A 14073-nucleotide genomic window follows, 5' to 3' on the forward strand; every position below is an offset into this window, starting at 1 on the left:
CTGCAGGGACGCGGGGGGCTCGCTCTGCCCCACACGGGTGTGCACCCCCCGGCAGGGTGCTGCAGCCCCCCTCGGGTGGCACTGGGGATGGGGCGCGGGGCAGGGACGCGGGGGGCAGGGGCCAGGCTGGGCGGGGGGCACCAGGCGCAAGTTTGGGTGCAGAAGCCACTGCAGAAGGGTGCTGAGCCGTGCCGTGCAGGGCTGTGCCAGGCTGATCTTATCTCAGCCACGCCATGCCAGCAGTGCCATGCCACGGTGTGCCAGCTGAGCTGTGCCGTGCTATGAGAAGCCATGCCGGGCGTGCCGTGCCAGCTGAGCCATGCTGGGCCATTCTAAGCTGTGCCAGCAGTGCAGTGCCAGCCGAGCTGTGCCATGCCATGACGAGGTGTGCTAGCAGCACCCTGCCATGCCATGCCAGCTGAGCTGTGCCATGCCATTCCATGCCAGCTGAGCTGTGCCGTGCCATGCCAAGCAGCACCAGCCATGCCATGCCATCCAAGCTGTGTCATGTCATGCTCTGCCAGCTGAGCCATGCCATGCTGTGCCAGTCATGCCATGCCATGCCTGCTGACCCGTGCCATGCCAGGCTGTGCCATGCCATCTGAGCCATGCCATGCCAGCTGAACTGTGTCATGCCATACTATGCTGTGCCATGCCAGCCATGCCATGCCAGCTGTGCCGTGTTATGCCATGCCATGCCACCCGAGCCATGCCATGCCATGCCATGCCATGCCAACTGAGCTGTGCCATGCCATGCTATGCCATGTCAGGCCAGCCATGATATGCCATGCCATGCCATCCAAGCCATGCATGCCAGCTGAGCTGTGTCATCCCATGCTATGCTGTGCCATGCCAGCCATGCCATGCCAGCTGTGCTGTGCTGTGCCGTGCCATGCCACCCGAGCCATGCCGTGCCAACTGAGCTGTGCCATGCCAGCCATGCCAGCTGAGCTGTGCCATGCCATGCCATGCCAAGCTGTGCCATGCCAACCATGCCACGCCAGCTGTGCTGTGCCATGCTGTGCCATCTGAGCCATGCCATGCCAGCTGAGTTGTGACATGTCACGCTATGACATGCCATGCCTCCCGAGCCATGCCATGCCAAGCCGTGCCATGCCAGCCGTGCCGTGCTGTGCCATGCCAGATGAGCCGTGCCATGCCAAGCCGTGCCATGCCAGCCGTGCCGTGCCATGCCAGATGAGCCGTGCCATGCCAAGCCGTGCCATGCCAAGCCGTGCTCTGCCACCCGGGCCGTGCCGCTCCGTGCCGTGGGCGGCTCTCCCCCACGCGGCGGCGGCGCGGGGCGGCGGCGGCGGCTCGCCCCCCCCACCGGCGGCTCTCCCCGCCCCGGGGGCCCGGCCGGGCGCGGATTGGTGCGCGGCGCCGGCCCCCTCGGAGCGCGGCCGCCATCGGGGCTATTTGACGTGTCGGTGGGGCCGGGGAAGGGTTTCGTCTCGCCGGGGCCGCCGCCGCCGCCGCTCCGCCGCCCGCCCGGCCCGGCCCGGCCCGGCCCCGCGGAGCCCGGCGCCCCCCCCTCCCCCCCCCCCCCCTTTCCCCTTCCCCCCCCTCCCCGCCCCAAATGAGCGGAGCCCCCGGCGGGCCCCGGCCGAGGACCCCGCCGAGCCGCGGAGCCGCGGGCGCCCCGTCGCCCCGGCCGCCCCCCGCCGACCCGCTGCGCCAGGCCAGCCGGCTGCCCATCCGCGTCCTGAAGATGCTCAGCGCCCACGGCGGCCACCTCCTGCACCCCGAGTACCTCCAGCCGCTCTCCTCCACGCCCGTCAGCCCCATCGAGGTCAGTGCCCGCCCGCTCCGGGGTCCCCCCTGCCCGGCTCCTCCCGGCCGGGCTCATCCCGGTCCGGCGCTCCCGGCTCCTCCCGGCCGGGCTCTTCCCTGCCCGGGGCTGCCGGCTCCCCCCGAGCCGCTCCTTCCCTGGCTCCCCCCGAGCCGCTCCTTCCCTCCCTCCCCCGCTGCAGCCCGGTTCCCCCCACCCCACCCCGCTCCTTCTCCCCGGCCGGGAGGTCCTTCTCCGCGGCATCCCCCCGCACCCCGCCCCGACCCCCCCCATTCCCTGGCTCGGCGCCGAGCCCGTCCCCGCTGGACCCGGGATTTTGGGGGTGGGATGGGGTAAAGGCGCGGGGGGGGAGGCCGGGCCGGGGGCGCCGTCGGGGTCCCCCCTTGACCGGCTCCGCTCCGCCCGCAGCTGGACGCCAAGAAGAGCCCGCTGGCGCTGCTGGCCCAGACCTGCTCGCAGATCGGCAAGCCCGACCCGCCGCCCTCCTCCAAGCTGAACGCCGTGGCCTCCGCCGGGCTGCCCGCCGCCGAGAAGGAGCCCGCCGCCCGCCCCGCAGCCCTGAAGCCCCCGGGCAGCGGGGACGCGCCGCCCGAGGACAAGTCCAGCTTCAAACCCTACTCGAAGGGCAGCGGGGAGCCGCGCAAGGAGGGCGGCGCGGACAAGGCCGGCTTTCGGGTGCCCAGCGCCGCTTGCCCGCCGTTCCCCCCGCACGCCGCCGCCTCGCCCGGTGGCTCCCGTGGCGCCTCGCCCCAGCACGCCGACCCCAAGGGTGTCGAGGAGAAGAAGGAGCCCGAAGCGGGCAAGCCCAGCCCCGAGGGGACGGGTGGGGGGCTGGGGCGTGGGGCGGCGGAGCCTGGAGCGCACGGTGAGCCCCCCTCGGGGCGCAAGTCGGAGCCCCCTGCCCTGCCGCCCGCCGGCCATGTGGCCCCTGTCTCACCCTACAAGCCGGGCCACTCTGTCTTCCCCCTGCCGCCCTCCAGCATCGGCTACCACGGCTCCATCGTCGGCGCCTACGCCGGCTACCCCTCCCAGTTCGTGCCCGGGCTGGACCCCACCAAGCCGGGCCTGGTGGGCAGCCAGCTGCCGGGGGCACTGGGGCTGCCGGGCAAGCCACCCAGCTCCAGCCCGCTCACCGGGGCCTCGCCGCCCTCCTTCATGCAGGGATTATGCCGGGACCCGTATTGCCTGAGCTACCACAGCGCCTCGCACCTGGGCTCCAGCAACTGCTCCAGCTGCGTGCACGACCCCGGCAGCCTGAAGAGCGGATACCCCTTGGTGTACCCCACGCACCCCCTGCACTCGGTGCACACCACGCTCTCCTCCAGCGGCACCCCCAGCCTGCCCGGCCACCCCCTCTACACCTACGGCTTCATGCTGCAGAACGACCCCCTGCCCCACATATGCAACTGGGTGTCTGCCAGCGGACCCTGCGACAAGAGGTTTGCCACCTCGGAGGAGCTGCTCACCCACCTACGGACCCACACGGCCTTGCCGGGGGCGGAAAAACTCTTGGCGGGTTACCCTACCTCCGGGCTGGGCTCCGCAGCCTCCTGCCACCTCCACCTCCCGCCCGCCGCCCCCGGGAGCCCCAACACGTTACCGGCCTCCCTCTCCTTGAGGAGCCCACACACTTTGGGACTAAACAGGTACCACCCCTACGGCAAGAGCCATTTGCCCACGGCCGGCGCCCTGCCCGTGCCCTCCTTGCCGGCTGCCGGACCTTACTACTCTCCGTACGCGCTCTACGGCCAAAGACTAACTTCAGCTTCTGCACTGGGATATCAGTAACTACCGCAGCCCCTTCCCCTGCTCCAGCCTCCTCCTCGCCCCGGCCCCCCGCTCCCCCCTTGGACTGTGTATTTATTTACTGTATGTTAGCTTAAAGCTGGGAATATAAGTGCATTAATACACCAATGAATCAATGGTATGCAAAAAGTCTGTGTCCAAAAAAAAAAAAAAAAAGGAGAAAAAAAAAAAAAAGGAAAAAAAATTCTTTACTTTGCAGGTGTGGGGCTTTTATTTTTCCCTTCTGTTTCTTTTGAATTTTTTTTTTCCTCCCCCTTCTTGATTTCCCCCCTGAGAAATTCTTGCATGACTCCTGACACACAAGGAAAAAAAAAAAAAGGCATTTTCCTCCTCCCCGCTCCGTGTTTATCATTCTGGGATTCTGTTCCTCTTCATTTGTAAAGTTAACAGATGTAATTTTTTTAAAAAATTTTTTTCTTTTTTCTTTTTTTTTTTAAACTTTTTTTTTTTTTGCGATGTGTTTGGGGCCGGGGGCGGCTGCGGCGGATGGATGGGCGAAGGCCTGGCCGTGCATGACCCCCGTCCCACGCCGCGGCTCGTCCCCCGTGACCGCCGCTCCCCACCCGCGGCCAAGCCCCGCCGTGGGACGCAGGACCGTGGGGGTGTGTGTGTGTCCCCGGGGGGGGGGACCGAAGAGCGGCGGCTCCAGCGGGCAGGACCGGAGCAGCGGGAGGGCGGCGAGTGTGGCGGGTGGATGAGCTCCGGCTTGGTAAGTCTTATTTTGTTAATAAATGACTCTTGGTTATATTCACCCTGTGGTGTCTTCTCTTGTCCCCGGGGCCGGGAGCTCCAAGTTGGGGCTGGCGGGGGCTCCATGCCTGTGCTGGGGGGGGACCATGTTGGGGCTGGCGGGGGCTCCGTGATGGGGCCAGGAGCTCCGTGCCGGTGTTGGGGGGCTCTGTGTTGGTGGTGGGAGCTCCGTGCCAGGGCTGGGGGGCTCCATTTTGGGGCCAGGGGACTCCGTGCTGGGGCTGGGGGCTCCGTGTCGGTGGTGGGGGGCTCCGTACTGGTTTTTGGGGCTCCGTGTCAGGGCCAGGAGCTCTGTGCCTGTGCTGGGGGGCTCTGTGCCGGGGCTCGGGCCTCTGTGCTGGTGTTGGGGGGGCTCTGTGCCAGTGGTGGGAGCTCCGTGTTGGGGCCAGGAGCTCCGTGTCTGTGCTGGGGGGCTCCGTACCAGTTCTCGGGGCTCCGTATCGGGGCCAGGAGCTCCGTGCCAGTGCTGGGGGGCTCCGTGTCGGTGTTGGGGGGGCTCTGTACCGATGCCCAGGGCTCTGTGTGGGGGCCGGGAGCTCCGTGCCGGGGCTGGGGGCTCGGTGTCGGTGTTGGGGGACTCTTTGTCGGTGGGGGGGGGGCTCCATGTCGGGGCCGGGAGCTCCGTGCCGGTGTTGGGGGGCTCCGTGCCGGGGCCGCGGGCTCCCAGCACCATCTAGCGGCGGCGGCGGCGGAGGTCGGTCCCGGTCCCCCGCGGGACCCGGTGGCGGCTCTCCCGCATCCCCGGGCATCGCTGCCCGCCCCGGGCCGGCTGGCGGCTGCGGGGGGAAACCGGGCGGGGGGGGCAGGGGGGGTGTCGGAGAAAAAGAGGCGTGCGGGGCCGCCTCGGTTCCTTCTCCCCGGCGTGTGCGTTTCCCCGGAGCAAGGCGCGGGGGTTGCCGTGCGTGGCGGCGGAGGGAAGGTTCGAGAAGGCGTTGGAGCTGAAATCGATGCGAAGAGCCCCGGTTCCACACACACACACACACCCCCCCCCGCCCCGAGAGGCTGCGGGGCGCGGATGGCAATCCCTCTCGGAGCTGCAGCCGCCGCAGGAATTGAGTTTTAGGGACGGAATTGCAATTTAACGGGGGTCCCGGACCCGCTCCCGCGTAGGGGGTGTGTGGGCAGCCGGGAGCTGGCGCGGAGTCCCGTCCCCCCCCCGCTTCCCATTTAATCTTAGTGCTGTCTGTGCGAGGAGGGCGCGGGGGGGGGGTGATAAATGGCTCTGAACTGGGGCTCGCTCCCATCCCTCCTGGCAGGGATGGCCGGCTGCCATCCTCTGCCGCGCACCCGCCCTGCCCGGGGTGCTGGGGGGGCCCTGCTGCTGCCCCTCGGCCCACCCCATGCCCCAGGGAAGGGGCTGTTATTCCCGCAGCCCCCCAACCTTCACAGCGGGACCCCCGGCCGTGCCCCCGCTCCCCCTTGAAATCCCACGTGCTCCTACTGCCCCACATCACTTCTTCCCCCCGCACCCCGCTGTTGAGTGCTTTACTCCTGTTGCATTTTGGGTGAGTCATGCAATTAATCCCAGTTAATTGCCTTCTCTGTGTTGCCTTATGCCCTGTGTTTAAATTCCTTTGTGTCCTTTGAGCTGAAAAATAATGCGTTTAGAACAGGGACTTGCGTTGCCAATGGGATTTTTATGTTTCTGCCCGTTCCCGCGAGCGTGGCCGTGGGCGTGCGGCCGGCGGGGAGGGCCCTGGCGGGGGGCTCTTGCTGGGAACGGGAGATGCTGGGGGCCGGTCTCCCCTCGGCCGGCCGAGGGGTGGGCAGCACCGTCCCCGAGCTCCCCAAGGCTGCGGGGAGGCAGGTTTTGCGGGTCCGTGGCTACCCCTTGCTCTGCTGGTGGCTCGTGTCCGGCTCTGCCCGTGGTGGCCCCGCTCCTTCGGGGTGGGATGTTTGCGGGATGAGGGCCTGGGATGTGCAGGAGCGGGTTCGGAGCAGAGGGGCTTTGCTGCGGCTCTTGGCTCTGCCCGGTGGCCAGCGGCAGGACAGGGCTGCCAGGCCCAGGGGTCTCCCATCCCCGTGTCCCAGCCGGGTGCTGCTGAACCCTCTGGCTCTGGGCGTTGCAGCCGATGTTCCCCGTGGAGCTGGGTGCCGTGGTGGGCAGAGCACTGGTGGGGCAGCCCCTGTGCTGCGTCCCCTCCGCTGCGGAACTACCCCCTGGCATTTGAAGGCATTCCGGGAATTCTGAGCATCGCTGCTCCCTGGATGTGGTCCCCGCTCCCGCCGGTGATGCTGCTCGGTGTTGGCCTTGCTCGGGCATCACCGGTCTTCGGTGTAAATCACGGCTCCTCAGCTGCAGCTCCGAAGCGCCGCCGAGCCTGTCGCAGGTCCCTGCGATGGCATTTTGTTCCCCCGTGCTTTTCCCCGGCCGTAGCCAGGCGTCTCCGCTGCCAGCGCTGCCGCAGAGCCTGGTGCCGCGGGGCGAGAGGGCGATGCCGTGACACCCGCGGATGCGCATGAGGCACGCTAGCCCCGCGCAGCCCACGCTGGCTCTCAGGGCTGCTGTCGGGCAAGTAGTTGCCGTGGGCCGGCACAGCCCAGCGTCCTGCGGAGCCTGGGATCTCCTGGAGTAGGGCACGCTGCCGGGTGCACCCTCCCCTGGCGGCGAGGGTCCGGCTCCCCTCTCCCCCCAAAACCCCTCCTCGCACCGGGACGCTCCCAGCTCCCAAAGCGAGCCCGTGCGTGCCTTCCCCACCGACGGTGGGAGCTGGATGCTGCTCGGATGCATCCTGCTGCACAGAACCTTCCCCGAGGAATATTTTTTTCCCCTCCCTAAAGACTGCAGCAGCGGGGCCAGGCTGTGTAAACACTGCAAAGTATCATCTGATAGCAGTCGACACTCGGGGGCTTTATCTGCTGGGGAATGATTGTGTTGCCAATATATTAAATAACTCCCTATCTAATGTATGCCCAGGTTACTGCAGAATTCATTTTATAATAAGAGCGCTGGGATGCACTTTATTAATCATTCTGTCTAACAACCTGCACTCCACAGTTTCGGTTTGATTTGATTCAATCCTGTCTTTCTGCAAAATATATGGCTGAGTGGGTCGGATAATGTATGGCTTAATTTAGAGTTGTATGGGTTTGAATTACCATTTTCATAATGTGCTGTGCATTAATGTGTTGCATCATTTATACGGAAAAATGTGCGAGGTTTCAAACCTCTCCGGGAGGCAAAAGTCACCTAAAGGGAACGTGGAGTGACAAAACAAAACAAAAAAAAGGCCTTTTCAAAGCCGGCGGGCGGGGGGTGTTTTGGGGTGGGAGGGCAGGGACTGGGAGGACTGGGGTGGGTGCTGGACGCGGGTGCGAGCCGCACGGGGGGTTCCCCTCCCTGTGGCACATCAGCGACTTCTCCGGCTCGCCCCGAGCTGCCGGGGACCTCCAGCGCTTGACTCGCCGGTGACCCCGGTGCCGGCGCTCGCCGCAGTCGCCCCCGCTGTCAGTCACCCCGCGCCGCGAGGAAAAAGCTCTGATTATCCAAATACAGTCATTAAAGGGGAAATGTGTTTTTAGGACTGTCAGAGTGATTAATGAGGGTTAGCAATCCTTGCAAATGCACTTGTTTAGTCTAACTGGCAGCCTCTATTTTCCTATTGATTTATTGCGGCAGTTGCCGGGGCCGCGGTGTGTGTGTGTGGAAGGAGCCGGGACGTGCCGGGAGCGCGCGGCGTCACCGGCAAGCGCGCAGGGCTGCGCGGTGCGCGGCGGCAGGGCCCGGCCAAGCGGCACGGCACGCTTGGCTGTGCCGGGTGCCCGGCAGAGGCAGCTCGAACAAAGACAACATTATGCCTTGTGCTGGGGAAGGAACGGCTTGGACGCACACGCAGAGCAGCTCCGCCGCGCCGCCTGCCTTATAAATATCCCCGTTTGTCGAGCCCGAAGCCCATCTGACCACAAATGATCTGTCCACCTAATAAATATGTGAATGAAAGAGCAAGGCCGTATATTTTTTTGTTGGTGTTGTGTTGGTGTTTTTTTCCTCCTGCACGCAAATCCCCCGTGTCTTTTCTAGGTGCTGCAGAGGTGTCTGCCCGCAGACGCACAAGGCGTTCCAGAGAGCGGAGCACAAAGTCTTCGAGGGCTGGTGCGCGCCCGCCGGGAGGGTCAGGTCAGGATGCAGAGGCACGGGCCGGAGCAGAAACCGTGGTGGGTGGATGAGAAGTTTCTCGGCTGCATAAAGCAGCTTTTCTTTCTGCGCGAGCCCTGGTGGAAGCCCCGGAGAATACGGGCTCTGTGTTTGTCCTGGGGAGCCGGAGCGTGCGAGGGCATCCCCTGTCCCCCCGCCAGCGTCCCCGCTCAGCCCGGAGGTCAGGGCTTTGCTTTGGGGGACGCTTCACGCCGGAGGGACAGACCCACGCTCGGAGACGGCCCCGGCAGCCAACGCCGCTGGTGGCAGAGCTCCCGCTGCCCGGGGCTACATGCCAGAGCCAGGAAGGGAGCAGCCGGTGACGGGGAGCGGACGGGGCAGCTTGGGGACACCGGGGTGCAAAGCTGCTCCCCCGGTTTGCAGCCATGAGCGTGGCCCCGTGCCGGAGCCTGGTGCTGCCCTGGCTGTGGTTTGCCCCCGGCCGGTCTGAGCCATGGGACGGCACAAACGGCGAGCGGCCTCGGAGGAGACGAGTGAAGAGCAAAGACATCGAGGTGCTCAGGGAGCCCCCCTGGCCAGAAGACCACGGGCAAGCGCCCAGGATGCTGCAGTGACCAGGGGTGCTGTGGACGGGAGAGGGTTTTCAGATGGCTTTGATGCCATGGCTGTCCCTTCCCTGGCCATAGATCGGTGCGCGGTGCGGATCGTCCCAGCGGCACCTTGCAACAGCGATGCACCGACGTCTCCCCAGCCGCACCAGGACGCCTAGTTTTGGCCAGACCCCGTGGGAAGTGCCCAGCGTGACCCGTGGCCGTGGCTCCCCGCTTCTCCTGCAATCCCTGCTCCCAGCTGCCGGAGCCGGCCGACCCATGCCGGCACAGCGCGGCAGTCGGCACGTGGCCACGGAGCACCCGGCTCCTCGGGCTGAGCCCGAACCTGCCGTTCCCGGCGGAGCGCAGCCCCGCTGGCGCTGATTTACACCGGCGCACGTGTAAGTGATACTGTTCATTACTGTGATGCATGGTTAATAGTTATCTCTCTGTTTATTATCATGATGAATAACCGAAGAGTCGTAATTCTGTATACACAAATGTTTCAGCTAAACGCTCGCTGGAGAACGCCGGGGGAGACGCTCGGCTGACAGCTCAGTTTACAGAGTATATTCCTGTAGCTCATTTCACAATAACTAAACAGATTTCCACCGACCATAATGTTTTCTAACACCGGTGTTTATGGAAACCTCCCGGAGCAGCTTCACCCTGACTTCATCCCACCTTCCAGCGCGGTGCGGGAGACGGGACGGAGGGATGTGACCCCTGGAGCCCGGCGGGAGATGACTTTGCCAGAAGAGGCAGTGGGACGCCGCTGCCGCGCCGGCAGAGCTGGCCCCGACGGGCTGAGCAGAGCTGGGTGCCGCGCTCGACGCCGCGCAGGGTGCGACGCCACCTCCGCCAGCGCCTCGTGGTCCCAAACGCCGGCGATCGTCCCTCCTGGCCTGGCAAAACCCAGAGGACATGCAGCATCCCGGGCATCTGGCAGCTTGGGGGGCTTTATAACCACCTCTAAGCCCAGCCAGCAGACCCCCGCTACCGGAGCAGAGAACTGAAATGGCCTTTTTTCGTCCCCCGTGCCGGTGCCCAGCGCAGCAGCTCATGCGTCTCCGCCGGACCCCAGTGCCTCACTGGGAGAGGGAGACGCTGCTGCCCCAAAGGCAAAGGAACCGGGGGGAGCCTGGGGGACTGGTGCCACCTCTCCACGAGCAGCTCCCGCAGGAAGGGGGGCTGGAGGGGCTCGGAGAGTGGAAGACAGAGGAGAGGGGGGGACTGAAGCGTTTAAAGACGTGCTGGATCTGTCTTGCTGAGCCCTCGCCGCCTTCTCCGCGCTGCTCTCCTACTGGGGAGGGAGGAGAGGGGGGACTGAAGCACCCAAAAAGACTTGCTGCGTTTTTCTCTCCTGGCTTCTTTGCTCGCTACCGCAGAGACCCGGACGATGCTCCTCTCCCGCTTTCCCCCCGAGCTCCACGCGGTGCCAGGAGCCCTTTTCCACCACCAGTGCTCGGGCAGCAATGGGTCCTTTCACCGTCCCAGCTCGGGACCTGCATCCACGCCATGGAGGCCGGGAGCCCCGCTCCGCTGGGCAGAGCTCCTGTGGAAGTGACTAATTGTTTCTGCTGGAGCGATGGTTACACCTTCGCGGGGTTTCACTCCCAGTCCCTGCACAGGCTCGGTGACGTCCATGGGGCTGGAGCGGGACGGTGGCCAGGTCCTCCCTTCGAGGTGGGAAGAGCTGTGTCCATGTTCTGTGGAAAATGTCTCTGACATGAAGCAAAGCACGAGCCGGGCTCACGGGGAGCCGCTCTTCTGTCACAGGCACGGAACAACCCGAGGTCTGCGAGAAAACGATTGCCCAACCTGCCCCAGATGACAGCCCCTCGCGTGGCAGGGCTGGGAAGGGGAACTTGCCGCCCCGGCTGCTGGGAAAAGGAGCCAAAAAGCCCTTTGTTCCTTCTGGGGTCTCTCTGGTGGAATTTTGTGTTAGGAGCAAGCGCTGGGGAAGGGCTCGCTGGGTGCCCACCTCGCCCGCTCCTCCGGCTGCAGAGACGTGCTCTGCCCCCCGTTGCTGCGGTGGTAATTCCCAAAATGTCATGACTTACGTGCACCGGCCAGGGAATCCTGTGTCAGGCACCGGCAGAGCCCCGCGCCGGCTCTGCCCCACCGCCGGCTGATGGACTTCCCTGGCTCGAAGGGGTTTCTCCCCAGGGAGCAGCGTAAGGGGAGCACCGGGCTGTCGGCGGCCGGTTTCCAGTAGCACTGGGATCACTTGCTGGTGCATCCTGGTGCGAGGCAGAGCCCACAGCCCTCCCAGCCACGGAGGAAGCTCTCGCAGCTTTGGGGTCTATGCTGTCATTTTTGGGGTCGGTTTTGCAGTTAGGGGGGAGATGCAGGCCAGGGCAGAGCCAGCGTCTCCGGGGGCTTGGCAGGGGATGCTCGGTGCCGGAGAGCTCAGCACCGAGCCGCGGCAGAGCCAGAGGGTGGGCAATGGGCTCAGGAGCCCCTCTGGCTCCTGGCTTTTGGTTGCCATGGGTTGCCCCCCACATTGCACCCTGACACCCTTCCGCTTGCACCCCATCACGGCGCAGTGATGGGCTTTGGGGGAGAGGGGCTGATTTTCTCCGCGGATCGAGCGTGGTGGGGTGGAGCGGGGTACCGGGGATGCTGCTGGCATCCCGCATCCCGCCGCCGCCTCGGGGTGCTCATCCCTCTCCCCCGTGCCCTTCTCTCTGCTGCCGTCAACGGCCCTTTTATCTCTTGGGGAGGTACAAATGGAGCTGTCAGATGCGATCAGCCCCGCGATATGACAGGTTGCGGGAGCCGGGGCCCCTCGAACAGAGCAGCCTTGTCTGTCAGAGCCGCCTGACACTCCCCATAATGGCCAGATGGATGAGACTCTGAAAGTAGGGCCCGGCGCGTTTTCAACTCTATTTTGGGTGAAAACACTTCTTGAAAGATCTTGAAAGGAGCTGGCAGTTTAGTAGTTCAAATGATTAATGAGCACTGGCTCTGCCGGGTGGATTTCTCGCGCCGTGCCAGCAGCCGGGCTGCTCCAGCGGGCCAAGACACGCTGCTCTCCCCCCGGCTCCCCCCGGCTCCCCTCGCACCCCCATCTCCCCCCGAGCCCCCCCGGTTTTCCCGGAAATGACACCAACGCGACAGGCCCCGCATATGGAAAAAGTTAAATATAAATTACTGCTGAAAGAGGCCTCGCTGAGCGGAGTTAGTTAAAGATGTTTATGGATTCAGAAACACGGGCCTGCATATGTATTTAGGGATGACAAATGTGATTCAATAAGTAAGGAATTTCTCCGTGGGCTGAGGCGGGACCCGCGCGGCGCGGGCGCTGCTCTGGGCGCTCCGGCTCGGCCGCGCCAGCGCCATAAATCCTGCAGACAGGCTCCTTTTTCCTTCCCGGGCAGCTCGGGGTTTATTTTCGTGGTTTGTTTTTTTTTTTTCCCCCCCAGATCAGACCAAGTCGCTGCATCTCCTGCACTTGGGACGTGACAGCACCGTGCACGGCCCCGTCCCCAGGCTCTCCCACCCCCCAGGGAGCCGTGCTCGACGGAGCAGCCGGACCCTTCAGGACTGTCAGCGGATGATTAATGACCATCAACCCTGGAACTGCCCCCGTTGCCAGTTTGGGTGTTGCTTGACCCCGTGCTTAATGAGTTCAGACATACTTCTGCAAGCCACTTTGCGCGGGCAGCTGGGGGTGCTGGGTCCCAGGGCGGAATCCTGGGTCCATGGCAGGGATGCTGGATCCCAGAGAGGAATCCTGGATCCCTGGCAAGGATGCTGGGTCCCAGGGATGGATCCCAGGTCCACGGCAGGGATGCTGGATCCCAGGGAGGGATCCCGGGTCCCGGAGAGGGATGCTGGGTCCGTGGGAGGGATGCTGGGTCCCAGAGAGGGATGCTGGCTCTGGGGTGACAAACCCCAGGAGCCGGCCTCTCCGCTCCCCCCATCCCACCTCCTCCGTGGGGCTCGTGGGGAAGCTCCTTTCGGGGGGGTCAGGGCCCGGCCAGGCTTTTGACTGACAGCCACATTCCTTTGTCCTGATTTTATTCGTTAGCCGCGTTTGGCCTGGACACAGAGACAGCTAATGAGGGACTGAGTTTATTGCAGTTTGATTTTTCTGTTAAAACAATACAATAAAATAAATGCACTTGGAAATCTGGTATGTGTTTGTACATAGTAGATTTATGGCTCTGGAGGCTTCCAGAGAGACGCAGCCTTTCATTCCCTTCCTTATTGGAACAGATCATATTGCAGAGTTTAAAGGGCTCTGGAGTTGTGATTTATTTGAAGGGAGAAACGAGGGAAATCCAAATATCTGTTCCCTGGCTCAGATCATCCCGTAACTCCCCGGCCAAGGGGACGGATCTGCACCTCCTCCACAGCTTTTTTTTATTTTTTCCCTCCTGTCGCTTACATTATCCCGCTCTAAATATATCACCGAGACAGGGCTGACTCCTGACCTGGGCTTCAGCACCTCGCCGAGGCTTCCCCAGCCCTTCCCGGAATCCCACAAATAAATCACCCTCCTGGAGCCCTTTCCAAGCTCCTTCACGCCACTCGCGGGACGGGACCCCTGTGAGGACGGTCGCTGCCTTGATCCAGAGCGGAGATCGGGGCAGAGATCTCGTTTTTATCTCCGGGATCGGGTGATAAATGCACGCCACGGGTCCCTGGTCCCTTTCGAGGGAGCCCTTTCCCCCCGGGCAGAGGAGAGCACAGCCGCTTGGATCCGGGTCAGGATTTGTGCCTGAAAGCCTTTTTCATGCATTTTCTAACCCACAGGCCCAGCCTTTTCTAACCCACAGGACCCGCCGATGGGGGGATGATGCTGCGGCTCCTGCGTCCAAGTGGGACCGTGCCCCGGGCTGGGAATGCCGGGGCCGCTTCCCTCCCAGCGTTGCGGAGGAAAGTCAGGTTTTGCCCCTCTCAGAGGTTTCCTGCGCCCCTGGGACAAAGCACCTCGACGACTGTTGCGAGGACGACCGGAGCCTCACCGCGATGGCTCGACACTCAGTGCTGCTGTGGTGCATCCCAGCGCCGTCCCAGTGGTTCCCATC

At 64.2% G+C, this 14073-nt stretch overlaps 1 protein-coding gene across 6 annotated transcripts; it reads left to right on the forward strand.

Annotated features, from left to right (window-relative positions):
- The first annotated feature begins 1577 nt into the window (after positions 1–1577).
- On the forward strand, positions 1578–13149 carry ZNF703 (zinc finger protein 703). 6 transcript variants are annotated; one of them, XM_063358777.1, is made up of 4 exons: positions 1578–1792; positions 2201–4307; positions 8370–9435; positions 9544–13149. In XM_063358777.1, exons 1-2 carry the CDS (start codon positions 1580–1582, stop codon positions 3578–3580), a joined length of 1593 nt encoding a protein of 530 aa, XP_063214847.1. In that variant the 5' UTR covers positions 1578–1579; the 3' UTR covers positions 3581–4307; positions 8370–9435; positions 9544–13149. The 6 variants fall into 6 exon arrangements, with proteins under 6 accessions (XP_063214847.1, XP_063214850.1, XP_063214849.1 ...); XM_063358780.1 differs by having other exon boundaries at positions 8370–8503; positions 9131–13149; XM_063358779.1 differs by having other exon boundaries at positions 8370–8503; positions 12463–13149.
- Positions 13150–14073: the final 924 nt, after the last annotated feature.

This window comes from Chroicocephalus ridibundus, chromosome 23, assembly GCF_963924245.1.
Source record: "Chroicocephalus ridibundus chromosome 23, bChrRid1.1, whole genome shotgun sequence".
NCBI lineage: Eukaryota > Metazoa > Chordata > Aves > Charadriiformes > Laridae > Chroicocephalus > Chroicocephalus ridibundus.

Excerpts from the sequence above, each read along its gene's own strand:
- ZNF703 (XM_063358776.1), top strand. The coding sequence starts at position 1,580 with ATGAGCGGAGCCCCCGGCGGGCCCCGGCCGAGGACCCCGCCGAGCCGC. Across the intron at positions 1,793-2,200 it reads CGCCCGTCAGCCCCATCGAG|CTGGACGCCAAGAAGAGCCC; the intron begins GTCAGTGCCCGC and ends CTCCGCCCGCAG.